The sequence below is a fragment of the Trachinotus anak genome, unplaced genomic scaffold (genome assembly GCF_046630095.1).
Source record: "Trachinotus anak isolate AG129_WGS33_773 ecotype Australia unplaced genomic scaffold, CSIRO_AGI_Tana_v1 ptg000013l, whole genome shotgun sequence".
Lineage (NCBI taxonomy): Eukaryota > Metazoa > Chordata > Actinopteri > Carangiformes > Carangidae > Trachinotus > Trachinotus anak.
The window spans coordinates 16,920,807-16,946,439 of NW_027273864.1; the positions used below are offsets into that span (position 1 = coordinate 16,920,807).

Consider the following 25,633-nt stretch of genomic DNA (forward strand, 5'->3'; position numbering starts at 1 on the left):
TGTATTTAGATTTTCTACTGTCACACTTATTTCTCTTTGGTTGGTCCCACTGATGCCTCTAACAAATGTTCACAACACACCGTTCATTCATACATCTGATTATTAGTCAGGTCTCTTCCTTCTTCTGCCTGTTCCTGCAAGCTTTTATTTTCCAGTTTTACTTGTACAATTCTGGCTGTTGTCCACATGTACTAATCACAGTTTCATAAATCATAATCTGCAGTATCTCTGCCATCACCCCAGGAGCTCCAGTTGTTTACTTTCTCAAACTTTCCTCCTCTGCACTCTACATGAACTGGTCATGCATATCTCATCATGACAGCTTTATTTTTCCAGCCAGTTACAAAACACTCAACATTTTCTGCTGAGATTTTTAACTCTTCTCAGCGGCTTTAAAAACTCTTGTTTTCTCAAGTGCATATTTGATATTCACGCCTCCTCTCTGCGTTGTTGATGCAAATACATATTCATGGTCATAAAATGAATCCAATGTTCCTCTTTTAACAGATGATGAAGTAGGATAGGGGAAGTCCTCATTCTGTTGTGTTTCGTGAGGCATTTAAAATAAACTTCGATCAAGAGCACACAACTTATTGCATATGCTTTATACTTTGCTTTGTAAAGATCTTCATTTCTTTTTTTTTTAATGTTTTTGTTTTGTGTCTCTTAGTGGTTGTTTTGAGTCTTGTTGTAGTCATTTTGTGTTTGTGACTGAATTCTATGACTTTCAACAGTATCATTGTCAAACAGAGGCACAGACCCAAGGGCCGACTGAATTCTTGGGCCCTGGGCCTGTTTGGAAATACATCCATGGTATTATCAAGTCATTTTAGCTAGGTGTGTCTAATAAACTGGCAAATGAGTGTACTTGCCTTAAAAATACCATCATGCAAAATTTTACACAAGCCCCATCTTACTAAAACCTCCATGGTGGTTGTGTCCAGCAGAGGGCAGCCATGTGTCACCGACGTCCTACAACCTGCAGAGGAAACGAGCGGCAACCGCAGAAGAAGAAACTGCCCATGACTTGAATGAATGTGCTGCACCGACACATCACTGCCTTTTTAGTTAAAACGGTTTGTTTATAGAAGACTGAAGGAAACTGTTTGGTGTGACAATGTCAGGAATACCCCCAGACACATGGCAGCCGCCCACAGTGGCTTTGGAGACGACGTGAGTTTTTATGAAAAGCCCTGAATGCTAACTCAGCTAGCTCTCAGTAACGTGATGGTGTTAGCTTTCCGGGCTTGTTGGGCTCATACTGTTTATACCACAATTTCTGTCAGGGATAAAGAAAGATGCGGATTCTTAAACTTTGCTTTGTTTTTTTTTTGTCTGAATGCTGGTTTGTTCGAATATTTTCATTAAGCCACATAAAGTCTCAAATCGCTTCACTTGGAAAATTTCAGCTAAAAACTAGACAATCAGATCCTGCTCATAGAGGCTGGACAGTAACACTGACTGTGTATTGCAGGATGGGGACAGTGGTGGTGGAGCTGTACTGGAAACATGCACCAAAGACCTGCAAAAACTTTGCAGAGCTCTCCCGAAGAGGATACTACAACAACACAAAGTTTCACAGAATAATCAAAGACTTCATGGTGCAGGGTGGTGATCCCACAGGGACAGGTGGGTTTGTTATGTCCACTAATGTAGCCAACAGAATGTGGACACCACTGTGCGCTTTTAGTCTGAGGATGTTTCTCATGGTTTGATTCTTGAATACATTTCTTCACTTCCTGGGAAGTTTATTGGAAATGGAAATTTTATGGCACAGATTCTAGGTTAAATAGTGTTAAAGTGGTAAACACTTTTAATTACTTTTAGTTAATTACTAGTGTAACCTGTAGAGTTTTTCATTTAATTCACATCCAGTAAAGCTGAACATGTCAAAGTGACACATTTGCCCACAGGCAACATGAAATTTAACTAACATGGAGAATAAAGTTTCCAATCACAAAATGAATGGTGAATGAAATTCATAACTGGAACCATGTCTCCATTTTCCATATAATTAGCACCAAATTATGTAGTGGAAATTACATAATTATGTTTACAGTTTCACAAATTAAATCATCACTGGGAAATATTCATGTTAAAAACCTACAGTGATATTTTAGACAGATGTGCTTCCAACTTTTTGGCAACAGTTAAGGGGAAAACTGTTTCCTTTTTCAAGATGACTATGCCCCCCCACACGAAGCTCCCATCAAACACCCTTAAGATGAGCTGGAACTGCACTGGGACTTTAAACGAAATATTTATTGTGTTTTGGTCTGTTCATCAAATAAGACATGCATCATCTTCTTGAATACATCATCTTTGGCATTGGGAAGTAGTAGCAGGCAATTGTCACTTTTTTCAGACATTTTATTGACAAAACAATTGCTTAATGGTGACGATATTTAATTGCAGATTCATTGATAATGAAAATAATTGTTAGTTGCAGCCCTAGTGTCTTGTCTTGTTCACTTTCTTCAGTTGTGATCCTTGTTTTCCTAACAGGTCGGGGTGGTGCCTCCATATTTGGAAAACAGTTTGAAGATGAACTGAACCCAGAACTCAAATTCACAGGTAATCACAGTGGAAAAATTGCAGTTGAACAGAATGTGGCAGATGTGGAGGAGAAGAATGTGTGTTGGGAAATAAAGAAAAGGGCTCTCTCTTGGCTTCGTTGTTTTTTGTTGCTGTTGGTTTTCTTGAAGACTGATTAAAATGGACCAAAATAGTGTTACTGACGCCTAACTTTTGTATGTATGTGATTCTTGATAGTGATAGCAAGTCAAAAATATGTAAACATTTCTTTTCAATTTCATTTGCGTGTCTGTTAGGTGCTGGTATTTTGGCGATGGCCAATGCAGGACCAGACACCAATGGAAGCCAGTTCTTCCTCACCTTAGGACCCACACAGTGGTTGGATGGAAAGCACAGTATTTTTGGAAGAGTATACCAGGGGATGGGAGTGCTGAACCGGATTGGCATGGTGGAGACAAATGGTCAAGATCGTGCAATTGATGATGTCAAAATTGTCAGAGCTACTGTGCCCAATTAGGAAATTTTTTTTTTTTTTTTTTTTTTTTTTTGTTTTTACATTTTTTTCTTTTTTAAATAAATAAATTTGTAAATATCAACAATTGGTTGTTTTTTTTCCATGAAAATGACAGCTAACCTATGGAAATTGTCGATGGATGAAAGTAATTCACTATTTCTAATTAGGTATTTGGAACACTGTAATTTCTAAGAAATGAAAATATTCAAGTGCCAAGTGAAGAGACTTATGTTACAGGATTGGTTGTTCTGTAGAGTTATGCTCTATTATGCTGTAGATCAAAGAGTAATCCAAATAAGTCTAAGAGTAATCTAAATAAGTTTTACTGGTTGTTTGTTAGGGTTACATTTTACATTTTATTCACTTAAAAGCTAAATTAAGATAGTTTGCGCAAAACAGTTCAAGAAAGGGAACAATTGTTGCACAACTGCAATACAGTGGCTTTGGAAAGTAATTAGACCACTTCTAACTTGTCCACATATCAGTTTGCTCCCGTGCTCACATGCATACACAATGAAAATGAAACAATCCATATTGTCGCAGAATATATTTTATTATACAAATTTCAAATTGCATATAAAAACAACAATTACATAAAAAACCCTGCTCAGTATAGTAATCCAAGAAAATACTATGTACCTAGATGAGTAAAAGTAATGTATAAGGCACTATAGGATGCATATTACAAATTCACGTAGCAAGTAGCTTAACACTTATTTTGACAGCCTCAGGATGTACATTAATTTGGTTTAACATATTCCTCTATATTTTTTTAAAAAAAACATCTAAATTAAGTAAAATATATACTGACCTATAAAATATTACACAAGTAAAAGCATGATCATTTTTTAATTTCTCTTAAAGAGTCAATGCCAGTCACAAAGAAAATGTCCATAATCAAATTAGCTATTTAAAAGACCCCACCACCGTAATGGTTGTTTTTATTGGTTTTAGTTTGAGTTCATATCAGTACAGTATGAAAATCAACTTGGAGAGACTTATGTCAGAGAAATCTTAGTCAACACTGCTGATAGTGATGATTGTGTTGATGCTGTAGGTTTTGAGCTTTTGAGAGTTTCACAGATGGGATCACATGAATAGCTCAGTCTATTATAATAAGAGAATGGCTGCTACTCATGCCTGTTCAGTTAGAAAAACAGGACACTAAGGAGAACAAAGGGGAGGAATGAGGATAAGGGCTCCAGTGGTCACAGGGGTGTACAGCATTTATGATTCTGAACAGAATCATAGAAGAGTTCACTGAGTTCAAAGGCAGCATTGTGGAAGCCTGCCAGTCATCTTTTTCTGAAATTAAATAGCTTTTTATTTCAAGGTTTATGAGCTACTGCTTGTATAAGCTTGTAAAACCAACAGACCTGTATAAACACTTATTTTATATTGCTTTAAAACAATAGTTCAACATTTTGGGAAATACCCTTTTTTGTTTTCTTGGCTCTGTACAGAGGAAACAAAATACATCTACCAGCACCAAAAAAACCCAATTGCAGAAACAACATTTTCCTGAGTGTGCTAAACTCCTGGAAGTAAGGAGGATGCCAAATTTGACTATTGCTTATTTAGTCATTAATATTTCTGTTATAGAAAAAAACTTGAATAACTTACAAATATTGAAGTACAAATACTTACAAATTTTCAGGCACTTGAACAACAACATACAGTAAGTATATTCTCAGTTTAAATAACTTGTAAGCAGCTCTAGTAGTTGTCCCTGCAAGCAGGGAGCAGCTATAGTGGAAGAGAGTGAGAGCTGCATTTAAATTCCCAGATTACACATGTAACTTGATTGTTCTACTGTCTTAATCCATCATAGTGTCACTGTGATGGTTTGTACTATTTTATTATTATGATTAAATTCCAAGTCTGCAAATTAATTTTCATAACATACTATGATCTGTGCTATAGTCTGTAATGCCCTGCCGGTTGTTGGCAATAATGTAAACGATTTTTTTTTTTGCTATTGAATAGGCTAAAACATAAAAAAAACATTGTAGTCCTTTAGATTTGGAGGTATTTGAACAGTGTCCCAGAAAAGTCAACAAATATGCAAACGCCAAAACACAAATACAAAGGTCACAATGGAAGTTAAGTCACAACAGAAGTGAGCAGTGGCCATCTATACTATTACTATAACAATAAATATGAAAATAGAGTATGAGAAAAGGACATGAATATGAAAATAAAAATACATTGAAAAACATTGCTCATTTGTGACAATCACATAGCAACATTAATCAGTTATCTAGAAATAACGTTTCACTTACTTCTCGAACTCTTTAAGAAACTTTTCAAGTCAAAAATAGACCAGAGGAATCCCAATAGTTGAGTGGTTAGGGTGTATTCTGTTTTCTGAGTAGTGAGTCACTGCATCAACTCCCTGACGTCCGAATTTGTTGCTGCATGTCATTCCACATCTCTCTGTCCCTGATTTTCGTGTTGTAGCGTTTGCATTTGTGTTGTGGCTTCTGCATTGTGTTGACCTTTCAGGGCCAGCATATATTGGAGATGTGGGTTGTAGAAAAGAGGTTGCCACTCTATCTATAACAATTTCAAATATAATTCAATAAAAAAAATTAAGAAACAAAAACAGCAATTTATATGAGACATTTGAGACATACTTGATATGTACTGTATTCAGATAGATAACCTCACCTTAAAACAAATATCGGTATATGAATACTAACCACCTTAAACATAGTAAACCTGCCCTTAAAAGAAAAGTGATTTTTAAAGGATTGGCATTTCATTCAATACTGACATTTTTTCCACCATCATCAACATGTAATATATCCGTGATGCTTGCCATTTCCTTTGCCATCACTGGAAGGTCATCTGCAGGCTGGGAGCTTATCTTGATGCGCTAGTGAAAGGTATTAATATTGTCAAAGTATATCACCTGCAGCAGCAAAGTATGCACAGGCAACAAAAATAGGTTCCAGCGAAGTTAATAAATTCAAATCCTTTAAGTTAAATAATAACAAGTCACCCACCCACAACACCATTTACCTGCCACAGAGTCCCTTTTCCTTTGGCCAGTTTGCAGATCATGGTGACTGGAATCATAGTTAGAGATGACAGGGCCAGAAACCAGCCAATCCAGTAAGCCCACCAAGGATACACATAGGAGTTATTGAACCTCAGGGGGGTGTATCTCATGAGCAAAAAGACAGATGTACCCTATAAAGGGAAACAAATCACAAATACATAAACATTGTGAGATCAAAATAAAAGACTATTAATATAAATGTGATGTATTTTGGACTGCTTAAGACACTTACACCGCAAATAAGAGGGGTGGCATACAGCCAGCAGTACTTGATCAGTGATAGAGGCTTGTACCCAATCATGTCCTCAATGTTGTCATAGAAGCGTTCAGCACCTAAGAGAAACACATTATATGAGCTCTGTCCCTGCTCTATACATGCTATACAGATTAATGCATTTATTTTTGGAAGCGAACATCTTTCTTTCTGCTCTCCAAAGTGCCCTTGTTCACTAGTGAACAGACTAGTCTCCTGCAAAGTATGTTTTAAAGCTGATTTTGTTTTATCATTGATAGGCACTCTTTAAAAAGACTTTTACAGATCAGTTTTAACTTTTTATTACAGGCACTTTAAACAACCTGTTGCCCTTGCCTTGCAGGCTGGGTAACCTGCTTTGAAGGTACAGTGCATCCGGAAAGTATTCACGGTGCTTCACTTTTTCCACATTTTGTTGTGTTACAGCCTTGTTCCAAAATTGATTAAATTCATTTCTTACCTCAAAGTTCTTCACACAATACCCCATAATGACAAAGTGAAAAAAGTTTGCTTGAAATTTTTGCAAATATATTAAAAATAAAAAACAAAAAACATCATATGTACATAAGTATTCACAGCCTTTGCCATGACACTCAAAATTGAGCTCAGGTGCTTCCTGTTTCCACTGATCATCCTTCAGATGTTTCTACCACTTGATTGGAGTCCACCTGTGGTCAATTCAGTTGATTGGACATGATTTGAAAACGCACACACCTGTGTACATAAGGTCCCATAGTTGACAGTGCATGGTAGAGTGACCAGACGGAGCCACTCTTCAGTAAAAGGCTCATGACAGCCTGGCCTGAAGGACTCTCAGACCATGAGAAACAAAACTCTCTGGTCTGATGAAACAAAGATTGAACTCTTTGGCTGAATGCCAAGCGTCACGTCTGGAGGAAACCAGGCACCGCTCATCACCTGGCCAGTACCATCCCTACAGTGAAGCATGGTGGTGGCAGCATCATACTGTGGGGATGTTTTTCGGCAGCAGGAACTGGGATACTAGTCAGGGATGAGGGAAAGATGAATGCAACAATGTACAGAGACATCCTTGAAGATAACCTGCTCCAGAGCGCTCAGGACCTCGGACTGGGGTGAAGGTTCATCTTCCAACAGGACAACAACCCTAAGCATACAGCCAAGATAACAAAGGAGTGGCTTCGGGACAACTCTGTGAATGTTCTTGAGTGGCCCAGCCAGAGCCCAGACTTGAACCCAATTGAACATCTCTGGAGAGATTGAAAAATGGCTGTGCACCGACGCTCCCCATCCAACCTGATGGAGCTTGAGAGGTTCTGCAAAGAAGAATGGGAGAAACTGCCCAAAAATAGGTGTACCAAGCTTGTAGCATCATACTCAAAAAGACAAAAAGGCTGTAATTGCTGCCAAAGGTGCTTCAACAAAGTATTGAGCAAAGGCTGTGAACACTTATGTACATGTGATTTTTTTGTTTTTTATTTTTAATAAATTTTCAAATCATGTCCAATCAACTGAATTTACCACAGGTGGACTCCAATCAAGTTGTAGAAACATCTGAAGGATGATCAGTGGAAACAGGAAGCACCTGAGCTCAATTTTGAGTGTCATGGAAAAGGATGTGAATACTTATGTACATGTAATGTTTTTTGTTTTTTATTTTTAATATATTTGCAAAAAATTCAAGCAAACTTTTTTCACTTTGTCATTATGTGGTATTGTGTGTAGAATTTTGAGGTAGAAAATGAATTTAATCCATTTTGGAATAAGGCTGTAACACAACAAAATGTGGAAAAAGTGAAGCACTGTGAATACTTTCCGGATGCACTGTATGACTAGTGGCTTAACTTAATGCTAGGTAATGTTATCACCCGGTTTAGGGCTGGCAACAATAAGGGAGGCCACACACAGATATATCACCTGAAAGTAATTTATGTAACTCAAATTTACCAACATACGGTACTAAACGTTATGGTATGCAAGTAAGGGACATATCAGTCATGTTAGGAGTGTAGGGATGAGTAAAGATATGCTGTGATGTATGTTGGATGTTGAGGCAAACCAAACAAAGAAAGGAGGCTGAGGAGGATGTAGCAGGCCAGGCTGAGAGGCTGAGAGATTGAGACTGCCAGAAAGGCTGTCCCTTACATCTTCTGGAAGCCCTGCCAGTCGAGCAGATGACCCTCCCAGTTCCACCTACCATCTAACTCCCACTGTCAGCGAATGAAGTTGCACAACAAAACAATCTGGAAGGCAGAGTGGCCGGGGTTGTCACATCCCCTCTCATAAGGTGGGGTCCTCACTAGGATCCCCAAAACTCAATCACAACCACTTCATAATGTACCAAAATTTAAAACAAATACTTTTCAACAATCTTATCAAATACAAAAAAAAAAAAAAAAACGTGCTCGGGGCATGCATTAATATGCAATTAATACATTAATATGCAATTAATGTATGCCCCGAGCACGTTTTTTTTTTTGCCACCAATACTAATACCAATCTGAGTCCAAGCCATCAAGACCTCACCTAAAGGTCTTTTACCTAGGAAGCATTTTAAGAGAGATGACCAGATCGAACAGAAAGACACTGCAGGGAGGAAAACACAAGTTAATTTAAACAGACATAGTTCGGGACATGGCATCAGCCACCATATTTTCAGTTCCCTTTACATGCCATATGTCTAAATGAAATGGCTGGAGGAAAAGACCAAAATGCATAGGTCATTGATTTGGGTTTTGGAGTGAGTGAATAAAGGTTACTGGGTTATGATCGGTGTACTCTACTAAAGGTCTTCATCCACCCCCTGCATATACTTCAAAGTGTTTCAAAGCCAAGATGAGTTCCAGTGCCTTCTTTTCAATGACTGAATAATTTTACTGGTGTGAACTGAACTTTTTAGAAAAGAAACTCACCAGGCAGTCAACACCATTTTCATTTGCCTGCATGAGCACAGCACCAGCTCCCACCTTACTAACATCCACATACAGCGTGAAAGGCCAATCCATCTGTGGAGCTGCTAGGACAGGAGCAGACCACAACAAAGACTTAACAGACTCAAAAGCTTCTTGACAGAAGTTAGACCAGTCTAACTTAATCTTTGGGCTAAGAAGAGAAGTGAGTGGAGTGACCACTGACAGTATCCCACCATAACCCACAGTTCTTTCTTGGTACAGGGACAGGAAACTGGTGAACTGCCAACACCTTTGGTTTTATTTGGCTCACTCACACTGAAATAGATCAAATAGGGAATGGATGTGCTGAGGATGATCCTCCCAAGAGTCTCTGTATATCACAACATCATCCAAATACACAGCGCAACCCACCAGGCCTGACACCACCTTGTTCATAAGATGCTGGAAAGGGACTAAAAGTGGCTGGGGCATCACCCAAATGGCATAACTACAAGTTGCCAGGTGTAATAAATGCTGCGATCTCCCTGGCTCTGCCAGTAACCTTTAAATATGTCAAACTTACTGACAACCTTAGCAGAGCCTTCTTGGTCAACACAATCCTCCATACATGGGAGTGAAAAAGATTCAGAACATACCATCTGGCTACTTTACAAGCAAGCATGGGGAAGACCAACTAAACATGCATGCATCTTATTATCAAGCATGTATTTGACCTTAGTTTCTAAATACTCACTCTTGTCTGGAGACATGCAGTAAAAACTCTAACTGGCTGGACCACATCAATATCATGCTCAGTAAGATGAGTACGAGATGGAGTATCTGAAAACAGAGAGGGATACCCTTTAATTAGATTGACCAATTCTGTTTGCGTCTGTTCAGGTGAATAGTTCAGCATTTCACGGGTTTTAATAATCTCAGGAGAGCCCTAGCGGCTCACCTGGTGGGGTGCATACCATTAAGGCTTACTTCTAACTCCAGCCATCTGGGTTGTCTGAGAGTCTGACCCATGCTCCTGCATGTCATTCCCTCTCTCTCCATGACTTCCCTGTCTGTCTCTCACTGTGGCTGCTTGAATAACGGCAAAAAGTGCCCAAAAATAACATCTGATGTATACAAGTTCTCAAGAGGTGGGGATGAATGATCCACTGAAACAGTTATATGATGAACCAGGCACAGGAGAGCAAGCAAAATAGGGCTTCAACAAATTATTGTGACAGAATTGCACAGACTTCTTCCTGTCAGGGGGCGAGATTAAATAGTTAAAGTCTGACGGTTTTTGAGCCACTGTGTAAGGGCCAGAAAACTAAAAGTAAAAGTGCCAGAACTTGATCACCAGAACTAAATTCACGATGCTCACCATGCCAATTACAGACTTTCCATTTTACTCTGAGCTGCCTGCAGATTTTTTCTTGCCATCTAATTTGCCTGGTACAACTGCTGTTTGAAACTATTTACACAATCTATTAAGTTTTTTGGGGCCTCCTCAGCTTGCCAGTCACTGTGTAGGGAGGCTAAAGGGCCTATAACTGTATGACTAAAGGCCAACTCCATGCAATATACACGCCGAAGCGACTTCAGGCTTTGATGAAAACTTTCTAGAGCTCCCTTAATCTGCGTATGGTAGGCGCTGGACTGAGAATATTTGATATTTAACAGTTTTAACACTTCCGCATATAACTTTGTTATTGAAGTTAGACCCCTGATCAAACTAAATATTTTTTGGGACAGAAAAAATAGACATGAACTGTATCAGAGCTTTCACATCTGACTTAGTGGTTATGTTTCTGAGGGGAGTAGGCAGCAGAATAGCTCGTTCCCTGACACATCACCATAAGCAAAAAATTACAACCAGCTTTGGAGTGTGGGAAGGGACCAACACAGTCAACAATCAGATGTACAAATGGATGTTCAGCAACTGGAATAGAATACAGAGAGGCAGGCTTAATGACTTGATTTGGTCTTCCAGTCAACTGGCATAGGTGGCAAGTTTTGATAAAAGCAGAAAAGGCCAGTAAAAATGTTTCATAAGTTGATCATAGGTTTTTATTACACCTAAATGACCTGTGTAATGGGAAATTTTGGTATAACTCATGTGTGCCTATTCAAAACTGTGTAACCAATGACTGTGTGGATAGTTCTAATTAAGTTTTTGAACCTAACCTTTGTACATCCTTTATGGTTGTGTGAAAGACCTCTGTGTGAACTGATGAAGAACACATGTAGACAATATATGTGGATGTCTTTACCCTTCTTGTTGTGATAAGTGTGTTGTTCATACATTGTGTTGGGGGAGAGGCAAGCAGGTGAAGACTCAGTACAGAGACAATCCCGTGAGAGAGAGTATCGTATTTTGTCTTTGTGGAATGTGTTTTTGGAACTATAAGACTGTGGCCCTGGGTAACATCTTCAGGCCACTCACTCACTGACTGTACTGCTGTTCGGTTGTGTTTGTGTGACTCCATTCATGAATGCTTATTAAACTCAAGAAAGACAGCTGATGCGTGAAGATCTTCTTTTCCAACTCTTTGTTGAACAAGGTAATAGTTTTTGCCACCACACCTGCCACACCATTGTGAGCAGCTTGAAGTACAGCGAGTCTTAATTTAAAGTGTAATTTAAAAACTATTTGCACAATTTCATCCCCCACAAAACAGTCCTCCTGGAGATCCATCTTCTCACCAACAGGCCATCTTGGAGAAATTAACCACGGGCTGCACTATCCACCGCAACATCTGGCCACACCTGGCTGTACAGACCCTGAAGTTCAGGGTCATCTTTTTGCTGTTTCACCAGGCTGCTGCAAGACACAGGCAAGGAAAATGCAGGCAAAGACTCATTTTTCTTATCTTGATGTTAAGACAACCACCTCTTGCACGACTCATTGCAGAGAGGGCTCGGAGACTTGAAACCCTCTACCTGGGAAGTAAGGGTAATCACAGGCACAGGAACATCATGCCATACTCGTTCCCCAGCCAGGTCATTCCCTAAGACGATATGCCCTCTGCCCATACGTAAGGGAGAACATACCCCCATGGCCACGTCACCTTGCACCAGCTCTGAGAACAATGTCAATTTATGCTTTGGAGCAGAAAATACTGTCAACCAGGGGAGTAAGGTAACACAGAGTTCGTGATAAATTAATCCAGTGCCTCTCTCTCTCTCAGTATCTTTACAGGCACTTTTCTTTCACTTCCAATCAATGAGACATAACCAGACATACTCAGACACCCATGCAGCATGACCAGGGTCAATCTCCTCATTAATTGATGGAGTTGCCTGCTTTTTCTCCACAACAGGAACTTCACTCACTGACTCTGATGCAGGTTTCGTGTGTGCCTGCACAGCAGCAATGACGCAGGTCCAACATTCCATGTAAACCACTACTCGCTTTAACTGAAAACTTTTCTGTCCCTTCTGTCGAACCCTTATTGGAGTGAGCCCGCACAAAACTCTCTCTACAGCCAGCATCACCATGACCACAGTTCTCACCAAAAAAAACCCTTGAGTCAGGACAAACTCATCATTCATTTATGTAGGTAACAATACGGTCTGGCAAGGTAATTTTAAACTGCTCAGGCAAGATTAATTCCTGCAGATCCTCTAGGGTCTTTACCTTGGATGCAGCACACCAGCGGCTAAAATGAGTGGCTAAATCACAAGCAAATTCAGTGTGTTATTGCTTCTCTTTCCTAAGAGATCTGAGCCACTGATGATATGCTTTAGGTACCAACTCATATGCCCGAAGTACAGCAACTTTAACCAACTGGTAGCTACCACTATCAGCAGCACCCAAGGCTGAAAATGCCTTCTGGGCTTTGCCAGTAAGCACACACTGAAGCAATAGGATGCATTCAGTGTCAGACCAATTTTATGCCTCTGCTAATGCTCAAACAACACAAAAAAAATGTCAGGGTCCCTTTTATTAAACTTTGGAACCAACTGTTAATTGACAGCAACATCAAATGACAGAGTAGGACAGCCCAACAATGCTGGCCCTTCAGCCCTCTGTGGCTCAGGCTGAAAATGTCCTTTACTTTAAAGTTCCAACTTGTATCGCTCCAACTCCAAGTGTTGTTTTGCCTGAACATGAGCTAGTTCAGCTTCCTTAATGCGGGCATCCTATTTTCACTTTCCCTTTTTCCTCTGGATGTGATGCCCTGAAAAACATTGCACACCCTAGGGCTCCCATGGTCTTTGTGCCCATGCTATTGCCAAAATGTCGAGGTTGCTTTAAAAGCATCACAGGTGCAGTCCTCAACTCTGTCCCCCAGCATCACCGCTCTCTTTCTCTCTCCCTCTCTCTCTCTCGACCACTATGCACACAACCTACGTACTGAGCTATTCTGTATTGTATTGTATTCTGTAACAATATTCTGTCTAAAACTTCTCAAACTCACTGCAGATCTTGCACAGAAGTGATAAATTGGTGTAATTTGCTCGTTTATTTGGTACTGCTGCCTTAATGCTTAATGTGCAAGTTTAGTTTACACACACTTCTGCACATGCGTAAAATGCATGTTATATCGGGTAAATGATCACAGCACGGTAGAAGCTCAGTCAAGGATAGCTTGATAAGCTCCAGTCCTTGTCAACAGAACGAAATGACAGAAACTATGGATACACTATTTGAACTTTAATAACTTTAATGTGCAAAATAATTTATGTGAGTTTGACGCTTGAAGACTTGTCTTACATTCATCTACTGAAAGTTCCTCTGAATTGAAATATATTTACATATTTACAGATTCTGGTAAATTGATATATGATGACAAGATGCATCTTAATTGATACATGATGACGGATGCGATTATGATTTTCATGTCATTTGCGTTATTCTCCTGTTTTCTTATTTTCTTATCTGAAAGTGAAGTTGTTTATTTGTAGGCATCAAATCCTTGAATAACCTTTGTGCCCTGGCATGTGGACTTTGTTCCCTAAAAAAGCCCTTGCCCCTAAAATGACAAAATTCCTGGCCTGTGCGACAGTGCATCATGTGTTTTGGTGGTGTCCAGGCATCCTGGTAGTACTCAAGTAAACCCCCTACATTTCTGGCTCCCAAAGATTCTGAGGTGTTGCAGTACTTACCAGTTTAATCTTCTTCTCTAGCAACCATGGTAGATTGGCATTAACATACAGTTTCTGCTTTATGACTGTTTGTGCTTTTATTGAGTTGTCTGAATAAAATTCCATCAAAGCTGTCAAGCTGTATTTAGTTTTCTTGGACTTTCTAATCCTAGATGCCATAGTTTTATCTTGAGGCCCACTAGCATCATTGATTAGCCTTGGTTGCAAAGAGACCATGTTACTAATTTGACAATAGTCTATACTTTTGTGACCCCAGCTATGGTTAGTTTACTAATTCATTGTGACAATACCTTACTAATTATCATCACTGCATCGGCTGTGCTTTGTTCCATTAGTTTTCACAGTCCTGCTTTGTGGAATAAAGAACTAAGTACACATACTGACATCTTTCATTGTACTTAATTTACCCACTTTATATTCAAAGCCTATAGATTTAATACATACTATGAAATTGGGATATAGCTTTGATTATAGGCTAAGGTTGAACAGTTAGTATCGTGTCAATGTAACATACTTTGTATAGCTAAACCAAAGAAAATTGTACCATTGACTGCTGTATCTTACCATAAATCCATCCAATAATCACCGACTCGAGGATTGCCATCAGGAGAAGAGTGGGACCACTGCATACATAGTGATCAAAGATCTGAAGAATGTATGCCCCAGCCTAAAATTAAAACGGGCAATACATTGGTCTGGATATCAATTGGTTTGTGTAAGTGACTCAAACTGATTTAAGTCCACAGGAGTTCAAATGCTGTGTATTGGATGTGAAAGGATCAGGCTGCAAATTGCTCTGACATGCTAAATCCCTTATATAACCAACCATGAATGTACTTCTCAAAGCTCACCTCTGTCACCAATAACAGTCCAAATGCATAACAAACAGCACAGATGAACATTAGAAGAAGCTCTCTGCGGTATCCTTTTCGGATATGGGAAGGGTAGACATCGGTTAAAGAGGTCATGATGCTCTCCAGGCCAACAAACTGGAGAATGACAGAGAGACAAGTTAGTGTAGAGAGGAAAAAAAGCATTGTATGACATTTTCTGGGAGAAATGAGGAGGGCTGCAGCTGACCTGGCCATCTACTCCTAACAAGATGATCATGGTGAAGAAGCACATGGACCAGACCTGAGGCCACGGCAAAAGGGTCACAGCTTGTGGGTATACTATGAAGACAAGGCCAGGGCCTGCAAAAAGAAAGTATCACTGAGTAAATAATTGCTGCCACAGTGTCTTTTTTCATGCTTTTATAATTTAGGGGTGACAAATTAAGAAAAATTCAAATTCTCCACATTGTTCTACAAGTTAATACGCTTACTACAGTGTAGGAGCTGATATGTTACAGTATCTAGCATGCTCCTTGCCAATTTAAAGATTTCAGGCAAAATTAAAATGAGTACCTGACTCAGCAACTGCAGATATATCAACACCCTGCTTTACTGACATGTAGCCCAGAACTGAAAAGATGGCAAAGCCAGATATAAAGCTGGTCCCACTGTTCAACAAGCAAAGATAGAAGGAGTCTCTGCAAATCAGAAACAATGCTGTTAGTCAGTATTTCTTGGTATCACAGCCCAAAGACTGATAAAGGACTGATAAAGCTGTGATTACCATGTTTCAGAAAATGCACAGTAAGTACAGTACATGCAAGCTGACACACACACTGAAATCTAAACAACAAGATTAAAGTGCCTTGAAGCCAACTAAAATAACAATAAAAGATGCACAGATTACAAAGGTTGATATTGAAATCAAATTTTTACATGGGCTGTTTTGTTCATATTATGCAAGTGTTTATTGATGCCTTTCACATAATCACAGAGCAGTATCACTTATGAACTACTCACCTGTAACAGTTGTTGTTGAACTTGTTGTAGCTCCCAAGCGTAGTCAGGCATCCCAAACATATGGCATAGGAATAAAATATTTGTGTTCCAGCGTCCATCCAAACCTAAGAACCAGTGAATAAAAATGTTCTGATTTTTAACACTGTCACTTTAGCTATAGAATAGTCCAGTGCTAAGTAGAACACAGGTTGAATAATACCTGTGGGTCAGCAAGCCGTGCAGCATTGGGATACAGGTAGTACTTGATGCCATGGAGGGCTCCAGGAAGGGTCATTCCTCTGAGAAACAGCACTACTAACATGACGAAGGGAAATGTGGCTGTGAAGTAGGTAGCCTACATTTAAGAAGAAAAACCTTTTGTTACACTGTAAACCTGTGATGTAAATTTACTGTGAAATCTTAACAGTATTCTGCTGTATTAGTGTCGTACAGTGCCATACTGTAAACTGCAATGCAATCTGGGAGAAAAAAAACATCATTACAGCACTTTCAGAGAATGCCATTATCTACAGTAATTTACTGTAAACTTTACTGTGAACAGCTGAGCATCTTGGGAAGGTGAAAAAAAGGGTGGAGCTAAGATTTAAAAATTAACTGCATAACAAGGTCTTGCGAAAGAGTTTGGGCTGTTTTTGCAGCTTGCATTTTATTTTTCTGGATTTCACCCTTGGAGCACATTCACCAACCAGTCTCTGTCACCACAAAGACACAGCCTCACCTCAACCTTCTCCAGTTGAATTTTCTGCCTTTTAAGACTGAAGTCTTAGTCATTGAAAAGATTCATGCAGTTTTTTAGCTATAGCTAAAATTAACATGTCAGTATTTTGTCTCAGTTTACAATACCATTAAACATCACTGTTGTTTCTGCTGAAAGATAATTTAACTGAACTGATGTAGTGAGGCAGTAAGTCTAACTTAATGCTTTGTTCTCCAGTTGACAAAAAGAATCATACAAGACTTTATTCAGACATTTAAAGAACCACGCTCTCTTCACTGTTTTGTTGTTTATGCCAAACTGTTGCACGGATGCATTGTTAATGACACACTGTCATGGGGAATTTTTCTATGAGGTGTGACACACAGAACGCACAAATTATAGAGGGTGTGACAGTTTCTTGTCCATGTAGAAACTGTGACAAAAGGTTCCTTGTGGTGTCTACATTTTGATCCCATGTATTAAGAACTCAAAAAATGTTTTGTGAGAGATATTTCAAGACAATTATTTATTTTGTTCTAAATTGTTTTTGAGAACCTGCACTGATGTTAAACCTCAGTGGCACAAAAGCGAGACATGAGACCAAGAAGAGCGGGAACATGGTCAAAGAGGAGACAACATCAGTGAACCTCCATGTTTACACTCATCAAGAAGCGCAGTGATTTCAAGTGGGACTTTGTTTGTCTGTTTGTCTTTCATACACACGTGCACATACACACTCACTCACTCAATATTGTTCTGCTGCTTGAATAAATTTTTTTTTTCAATAAATATTTAAAAATGAACTGCATAATGAATGTTGTCCCTTTTCATTAACTTGTTTATTGTCAAGAATACAGTAAATCACTGGACATGTATTTCCAGTGATTTACTGTAATTCTAAAATACAGTAAGAAACAGTAAGAAATACAGTACCTTATGGGCGAAGCTGCTGCAAGTAAATTTCTATAAATTTACACTAAAAAGTCTTCCAGTGTACAAATTAAATAATATGACAATATAATGTACAGTATGTTTGGAGCCACATTAAGAAGCTTCATTGGGTTGTTTCATGTCTGATGCTTCAAAGTAGTAGTTGTGGTACTTTTTCAGTGCACATTATCTCACAGCTGAGCAATGTTACTTGTATTTTAACAACCCTGATTTGTCTGCACATGCTGAAAACACCTGCCAGTCAACTTTGAGTGTGAATATCATCCTGGGAAATACAACTAACCTAATTTACACTTGTGTCACATAAACAATAACTTAATTAACCTTGAAGATTGTGGAGGATGAGACGATGCTAATGAGACTGAATTACTCCTAACATTTGCTTAGCAAGAGTCAGGAGTTAATGCACAGCAGGTAATTATGGGATATAGACACCCAGGATCCATTAAATAAATCTCTCTCACTGGGAGGTTTGCCAGACAGTGCCTCCTGTTGACTTTCTCAGAATCGCAGACCTCATGCCAGTCCTGCTCATTTTCAGTCCAGTTTTGACAGACTGGCTACAGGCCAATTTTCACACCATTCTGAAAGAACCTGCCATTAATAGTGCCTTCAACCGCTCTTGGCTCATTGGGAGTGGCGGGTGAGAATTTATTGCATGTGTCTGCAGGTCTGAGGTAACCACAAGTGCAAAACAGCATTCATATTCTGTGGAGACTTCCACTGGTTTGCCAGCCTTTCCTTATCCTTGGAGGGCACCAAAGTGTGTACAATACACTACATATTATATACATAGATACCAGAGAGTAGAAGAATTGATATTCATTTATCATGTTGTTGATTTTTCTAGTCTTGTCCAGGACTTTATGTAGTTGATAACTGGTGGGAATCTGTATTTAGCGGACCAGTATCTTACTAAATCTCTGGTCTGGTGAGATATCAATTTTGCATGTGCCAACAGGAGAGCCAACTTTGGCAGCTGCCTGACAAACTATAATTACCACCTTACGATTGTATTTTTCCGTTTATCGTTAACCAATCAAGTTGCAGTTTCGATCCATGTCTGCCAAGACTCATATATAATATGTAACGAAGAATTTGAAAGAATTTTATTAAAGTTACTAAGTGTATTTTTTTGGTGAAGTTTTAGGGTCAGCATCCCAGATTAGTGTCACCACTTCAGTCTCTGACCAAATGTGTAGACACAATCTCCCTTTCTGTTCCTGAGTTACAGCATTGAATAATGGCCAGAAGCGTTTTTGCAGAACATTATGATGTCAAAGTGAAGTTGACCTTAAACTCTTTGTGTATAAAATGTCATTTCTTCATCATTTTATCATTTTAAACATTTGTGTGAAATTTTGTGTCATAATTAGGATATAAATGAGTTGAGCTATGGGTTGATTGTTTCAACATGTTAAAATCCACTGCTGTAAAGGCCCTTTCCCACAGCAAGAGAGACAAGTGTGACAACAGTTGACAAAAAAATGTTTGTAGAGACACATTTCTCTAATAGTCTACGAATGCACGGGTAGCAGAGAGTTTCCTCATACCTATATATTCTTTAAATGTTTTGGGGATCAGATTAAAGCCTCTTGAAAATATTTATTCTCTTAGTCAACAAAATAAAAATAAAGAAAATAATTTTAAAAAATTAGAAATGAGTCAAGGAATTAAAAATAAATGTACATTACATGACAAGCCTATATTGTGAATTAACATTTGTTGTTGCAGTTGTACCTTTCCAGTGGATCTCACTCCCTTCCAGACACAGAAGTAGCAGATGATCCAGGCCAGAAGAAGGCACAAAGACAGGTCCCACTGTATGTTTCCCAAAGTCTCTATCCCAGTGGATATATTTAACACCCGCCGTCTGTGAGGACCAATGTATTGTCAGAATATTTGAACTATCAATGAAGGCAATCTTCTGTACATGTTAACATATCCTTCAGTCTTTTATTTAGGCTAAAGACAACAGCATGAAATATATCATCTGAAACAGTTTTCCATGGCTAAAATAATACTAACAACAACAACAACAACAACAACAATAATAATAATAATAACCTCAATTCCTACAAATACAATCGTGTGTGTGCATGTGAATGTGTCTGCATGTGTGTGCATGAGTGCTAAAAAAAATGCATTGAGCACTGGCACTAGTACCCAGCAGCGATTATTAAAGTTAGTAATTACATATCTGACTGACATGTCAAAAAGTCCATCATGAATGGTCTACTGATGTTAAAGCTCAGCAAACTATATAATGCAATTAAAGGCCCTTCACACCTTCATTACACAGGTGTTTTCAATTATTCTGGCTGAATAGACTCCTTTTCAAGGTGAAGCAAGGAAGACCTACACTGGGAGTTTCGTTGGATGTAAATCAGATGCAAAAAATTATATATCAAAAGAATAGGCTACATAACAGATTTTGTAATGGTGGGGGCTGCCCCACCCTAGATTGTGCAACAAAACTTCCAGAAATGGCAGTTTGTACACACCCACCAGGCCTGAACAAAGACTCCTGTCTTTCAAAATAAAAGCAGTCATCTGTCGGGCTGCATCACGGCCATTTAACGTTCAATACCTAAGAATGTCTGACCAGGCATATAGCATAATTTCTAAAATGCTCTGTTTTCCAGTCGACACCATAGATTTAGATTGTATTATGTCTCACACACTTTATTACACAAGTTTATTATTCTTGTTAACCACTGAAATCTGTAACTCATTTAAATTTTGTCTCATTTAGATAAACACTTACCGCCAAAATTCTATAACAGATGACGATGAATTCAATGGTAAGGTCCAGTTAGCAGTGGCATTATAGTTGTTTAATACCATACAAGCATCTGAAATGAATCAAAGTATTGTTAAACACAGTTAAAACTGAAAATGCATGCTCAATTGACATATTAGTCGATTAGTTCGACATTATTAAGTAATATATTAACCAGTTTATGTAACTTCCAGTTGCCTAACCCACAGAACATACTTTTCAAGAACACTTTAACAAGTATACGCAAATTTTATAAATGGTTAATAAAACACTAAAACATAGCTGTAAGCTTATATATGTATGGGCATTTTAAATATATATTGACGGATATTATTTGTCAGCAATTAGAACTTATCCTATTAACACATGTTTTATATTATTACAAGTATGTTTTGTTTAATTGTCAGTCATATCTGCTTACAACTACATTCTAGTGTGTTATAAATGTTTATATACTGCCTAAAATGTTAAATAGAGGAACTTCAAGTGAAGTGTTGCCACTTTTTTATATTAGTATAATATTAAAGTAAACCTCAGGATGAAGAATTAATTTACCAGTATTCCATGTGTTATTACAGGTGGCCCATGGCAACTCTCCAGAGAAGGAAGAGAAAAAGTAAAGAAATGCCCAGGCTAAGACCACAATGTAGCTGATACATCCATAGAAAATGATTATTTGGCTGGCGTAACCTAGGCCTGAAAAAAAAGAGAAATGCTATGAAATGTAAACATTGCATTCCCTCAGTATTTGTTTGTTATCTTGCCAAACTCTGCTTAGTATCACAGCTTTGATAGGTGCAAAGTATCTCACCTTCAAGCAAGGGACAGACCTTTCTCCAGCACATTATTCCCCCCTGACTTGTGTACTGGCCGAGTGCTGTCTCCAGAATGAACAGGGGGATGCCACAGGTCAGAAGGAACAGGATGTAAGGAATGAAGAATGCTCCTGCAAATGTAAGTAAAGCATGATAATCACATATATTGTTTCGTTTACTGACACATGTAACTTCTGAGGGGGAAGGCTTCACTGTGTTTGTCAGAAGAATTTATTATGACATGTTTCAGTATGAAAAACACAGGTTTAAAGGCAGCTTCAGTGTCAGGATCCTGCTGTTGTTCATGCTGGCTCACTGTCACAAAATTACTGGGACAATTGTGGATAAAACTGAGCTATTGTTAATGTTATCAGTAACACCCGTGCTTTTTCTACTATGACAAGTCTGCAGTGCAAATGGACTTGGCTGTGGCTACTCACTATAGGTCTGTAGGGCACTTCCTACATTGTACTTTCTGAGTGTCTGAATTTTGTGGGTATAAATGTATCCACTATATAGGCTAGTACCCTCAAAAATCACACAAAATGTAGTCCATGAGAGGTACAGCTACACCTGCCGATGATGACATCAAATACAATTGATTAGTGAGTGTCTGAAATCTCAATGAACCATTATATGAGAAGTTGTTGATGAGTCAATGTAAATTCAAATTAAACTAATGTAAATTTAAATTTTGGATACAACATACGCATAAAATGAGATTGCGAAACGAAACAAAAATGGCAGCCTGCCAGCAACCTGGATACTGCATACTGGAGTTGTATTTTAGGAAACAGATTGAAAAGTCTTCATGTCTACATGAAGACTTTTCTGTTTTTCATATCTGTGTATCTTGCTTTATAAAGTTGTAATTTTTAAAGATTTCACCAAGTGCCACACAGATTCAGAAATGCACAATCTCAGCTAATTTTGCGTGTCACTCAATAGGGACTTCTGTACATTGTAATTGGGGATAGAAGCCCATAAAAAAAACAGACCTTGAATTTTTCCTTAATTTATGGATAAAATCACTGCAAACCATAATAATGAAAGAAAACTTCAACACAGAAAGTTGCACACATTTATTTGAATTGGGCCAGAGGTGATTTGAAGTTTCTATCTTTATCTTTTCCTGAGTACCAGTGCTTTTGAGGAGTAGGTTACTACTACTTGGGCTTTTTTTTCTTCTTGAACCAGCTCCAAAGCCTCAGCTGCACTAAATATCTTACTGGCCCTATCTGTCTGTCTTAAACAAACTTCTCCTCACTTTTATCTCAGAATAATACATAACTGCTCCCTTTTAGTTTGGCTATATAATCAACTGACAGCCAAGCTAAGCCTCTGAATCAGACACTCTAATTGGCTGTGATGACACCAACTGTAGCCAATAGGTGTGTCCAATTCAATGATGTCTAGACATCACTAGCAAAAATGACGGATGAGAGCTGACCGCTTAACATACAGAGAGAAATCATCAATGTAACCCATATTTATATTAGTTCATAAACCGAAGTAAGTGACTTACCGAAAAATGGGGGCTTGTTGGAAAAGTGATTCTCTACAAGAATTACTGCGTTGCGGTTGTAGGCTATGACTCCGCCACGCAGACTAGTATCAGATTACCTTCCTGTTTATCCAGAGTCATATAAAATAATAACCATTTGTGTGAAATTTTATGATAATAGCTTTGTGCTTATTGAGTTATGACTAAAGTATTTTGTGAGTTCACACTGACCTTGACCTTTGACCCTTGACCACCAAATTCAAATCAGTTTGTCCTTCAGTCCAAGTAGACATTTGTGCCGAATTTGAAGGGATTCCCTCGAGGAGTTCTCGAATTATTGCGTTCACAAGGCTAAAATCATGTTTTGTTAGGTCACCATGACCTTGACTTTTAACCTTTAGCCACCAAAACCAATCAATTTGTCCTCGAGTCCAGGTGAATGACAGAATTTGAAGTTCTGTCAAGGCATTACTGTGATATTGTGTCCATGAGAGTGAGACAGGTGGACAACCCGTAACCAATATTCCTCTGGCTCTGGTTGTCACAGGTGCAGAGACATAGAAACAGTCTTTCACGTCTCTAACTCAAACCATCACAGAGTAATGATGCACTGAAAACAACATGATTTTCGGGAATTTATATTATCCTGTGGGGTTCAGAGCAAAGTGCTAAGTTAAGTTAGTGAGTGCTGTTAGATCTCACACCTATGACCCACATTAAGTAGATATGCTGGAAGACAGCGTTCCTACTCAGCAAAAAAAAAAAATGCAAAGCAGCAAATGAATGTTACATTCGACATATCAGCTTTTTACTGAAAAGAATATATTTTGGATGTAACCCCTTTGCAGTCACCAGCATTATGATAAGTTACAGTAATTCAATTATATTTTTTTCTCAAAAACTGTAATAGACTACAGATACATTTATTTTATGATTTATTTATGTAATCCTGTTACAAGTTATTTACATCACAACATTTGAAATAATAGTATTACGTCAAAGTCTGTTTAAATCCCAGATAATCATTATGTACAGAATCCCTAAAAAGAAACCTCTAACCAGCTGGATGAAAAAAAATAAAAATAAAAATGTGTATGTATATATATCATGCTGCATCTTGAAATAATGGTTCTAAAAAGTAATTTTAAAAATGTAATTAGTTACATTACTTTCATGAAGTAATAAAGTAAAAAGTAAAAAAAACTTACATTACTTTTTACTTTTGTAATAGAGTAATAAGTAATCTGTAAACCATTACATTTCAAAAGTAACCTTTTCAAGACTGCAGATGATTTATATCTACAGCTGAGATACCTCTGTTGACAGGTGTGGTCTTTACATAGTTTGGGTTTGAGCCACAGAGCTACATAGTGATCAAGATCTAAAATCCATATGTGGTTATGACATCAGAAATACAGCACATGACCTTTTAAAAGGACATATATATAATTTAGGCATCACCACTTGACATACTTCAAATGTATGTCTCTGGGACTGCTGGAAAGGAGACATTTAGAAACCCACTAACAATGATGGAGGCAAAATATTGTATGATGAAAATAGACGTAAAAATGAGGAAAAACATCACAAGTTATCATTAAAAACAAAACAAAAGACAAAATGCACCTGTATTGGTAAAATGATGGATGACATGTCCTTCTGACTCTCGTATTTTTTTGTCTCCATATTGTACGATACATATTTTAATAGTCATTCTACTCAGTATGGTCTGTATAGTCATCATGTAAGAGACGGGCCAGAAGCACCATTAAAAAACAAGACAGCATCATATCTATTATCCACTTAATCTCGTTAACGGATGATTACCAGTCAAGCGTCAGGTTCATTGTATCCAATTACTCTTAAGGTGAATGACTCAAAACACTTACTTCACCGTCTTGTGTGAAAACTATTCATGTGTGAATTACTGAGGATGTGAACCATCATGTTTTATAAGTTAATGAAAATTGGAGGGAGACAACAAAGACTGGGATGCTGCTCTTTGTACAAACACAGGCAGTACATATTTTTATAGCCTTTCATAACCTGTCAGATCCTTAATCATCACATGTGAAGCAGAGGGAGCCACAAACAGAATGAGAGTGTTTTACAGTAGGCATTTTGCATGGTTTGTGACTAAATACAGGGTTTGTATAAACTTATAATACATTCATCAGTTTATCATATGTAAAATACTGTGCATTTTTCAAGTTGTCAAATTGTCAAGTTTCAAAAAAATGATTTGTGAATTCCTGTAATCCAATGTGATTTGTTTTTTCATTAAATATTTTATTGCAAAAAATGTCAAGACCCAACAAATGAAATTAAGGAAAAGAAAATCTAATAATTGTCCTTGGTGAATAATGAACAATATCCTAACAATTTACAATACATTTCTCTAGTTTATAGACTATATAAGAGTTTCACCCAGGATCTGGCACGATACTGCACTTTTTTTTAAGGTGGGGTGAGGGAAGGAATAATATAACCTGAGAGAATAATAAACATAAATACTCACCACCACCATTCTTGTAGCACAGATAAGGAAATCTCCACACATTCCCAAGTCCAATGATCGCACCAGCAGCAGACAGGATGAACTCCTTTTTGCTACCCCACTTACCACGTTCCTCAACTGTCTGTGAAGTCATCTCTGGAGGAAGATCGAGCAGCCTGCACAGAGAGTCTG

General features: G+C 38.2%; 2 protein-coding genes across 2 annotated transcripts; one reads left to right on the top strand and one right to left on the bottom strand.

The window, feature by feature from the left end:
• The first annotated feature begins 987 nt into the window (after positions 1–987).
• Positions 988–3,265, top strand: ppil1 (peptidylprolyl isomerase (cyclophilin)-like 1). Its single transcript, XM_071493986.1, has 4 exons — positions 988–1,173; positions 1,475–1,629; positions 2,506–2,574; positions 2,832–3,265. Exons 1-4 carry the CDS (start codon positions 1,118–1,120, stop codon positions 3,050–3,052), a joined length of 501 nt encoding a protein of 166 aa, XP_071350087.1. The 5' UTR covers positions 988–1,117; the 3' UTR covers positions 3,053–3,265.
• A 316-nt stretch (positions 3,266–3,581) lies between these two features.
• Positions 3,582–25,633, bottom strand: slc6a11a (solute carrier family 6 member 11a). Its single transcript, XM_071493985.1, has 14 exons — positions 25,463–25,633; positions 21,437–21,571; positions 21,181–21,321; positions 20,611–20,698; positions 19,584–19,716; positions 16,395–16,529; positions 16,196–16,299; positions 15,749–15,873; positions 15,423–15,535; positions 15,194–15,331; positions 14,907–15,009; positions 6,346–6,446; positions 6,074–6,244; positions 3,582–5,927 (listed from the first exon to the last, which is right to left on the bottom strand). Exons 1-14 carry the CDS (start codon positions 25,593–25,595, stop codon positions 5,811–5,813), a joined length of 1,737 nt encoding a protein of 578 aa, XP_071350086.1. The 5' UTR covers positions 25,596–25,633; the 3' UTR covers positions 3,582–5,810.

Coding starts and splice junctions, on each gene's coding strand:
- ppil1 (XM_071493986.1), top strand. CDS start 1,118: ATGTCAGGAATACCCCCAGACACATGGCAGCCGCCCACAGTGGCTTTG. Junction 1,630..2,505: donor TGGTGATCCCACAGGGACAG/GTGGGTTTGTTA, acceptor TTTTCCTAACAG/GTCGGGGTGGTGCCTCCATA. Junction 2,575..2,831: donor CCCAGAACTCAAATTCACAG/GTAATCACAGTG, acceptor CGTGTCTGTTAG/GTGCTGGTATTTTGGCGATG.
- slc6a11a (XM_071493985.1), bottom strand. CDS start 25,595: ATGACTTCACAGACAGTTGAGGAACGTGGTAAGTGGGGTAGCAAAAAG. Junction 21,322..21,436: donor GGTCTGTCCCTTGCTTGAAG/GTGAGATACTTT, acceptor CTTTTTTTTCAG/GCCTAGGTTACGCCAGCCAA. Junction 6,447..14,906: donor GATTATTGGATGGATTTATG/GTAAGATACAGC, acceptor TGTTTCTCTTAG/GTGCTGAACGCTTCTATGAC.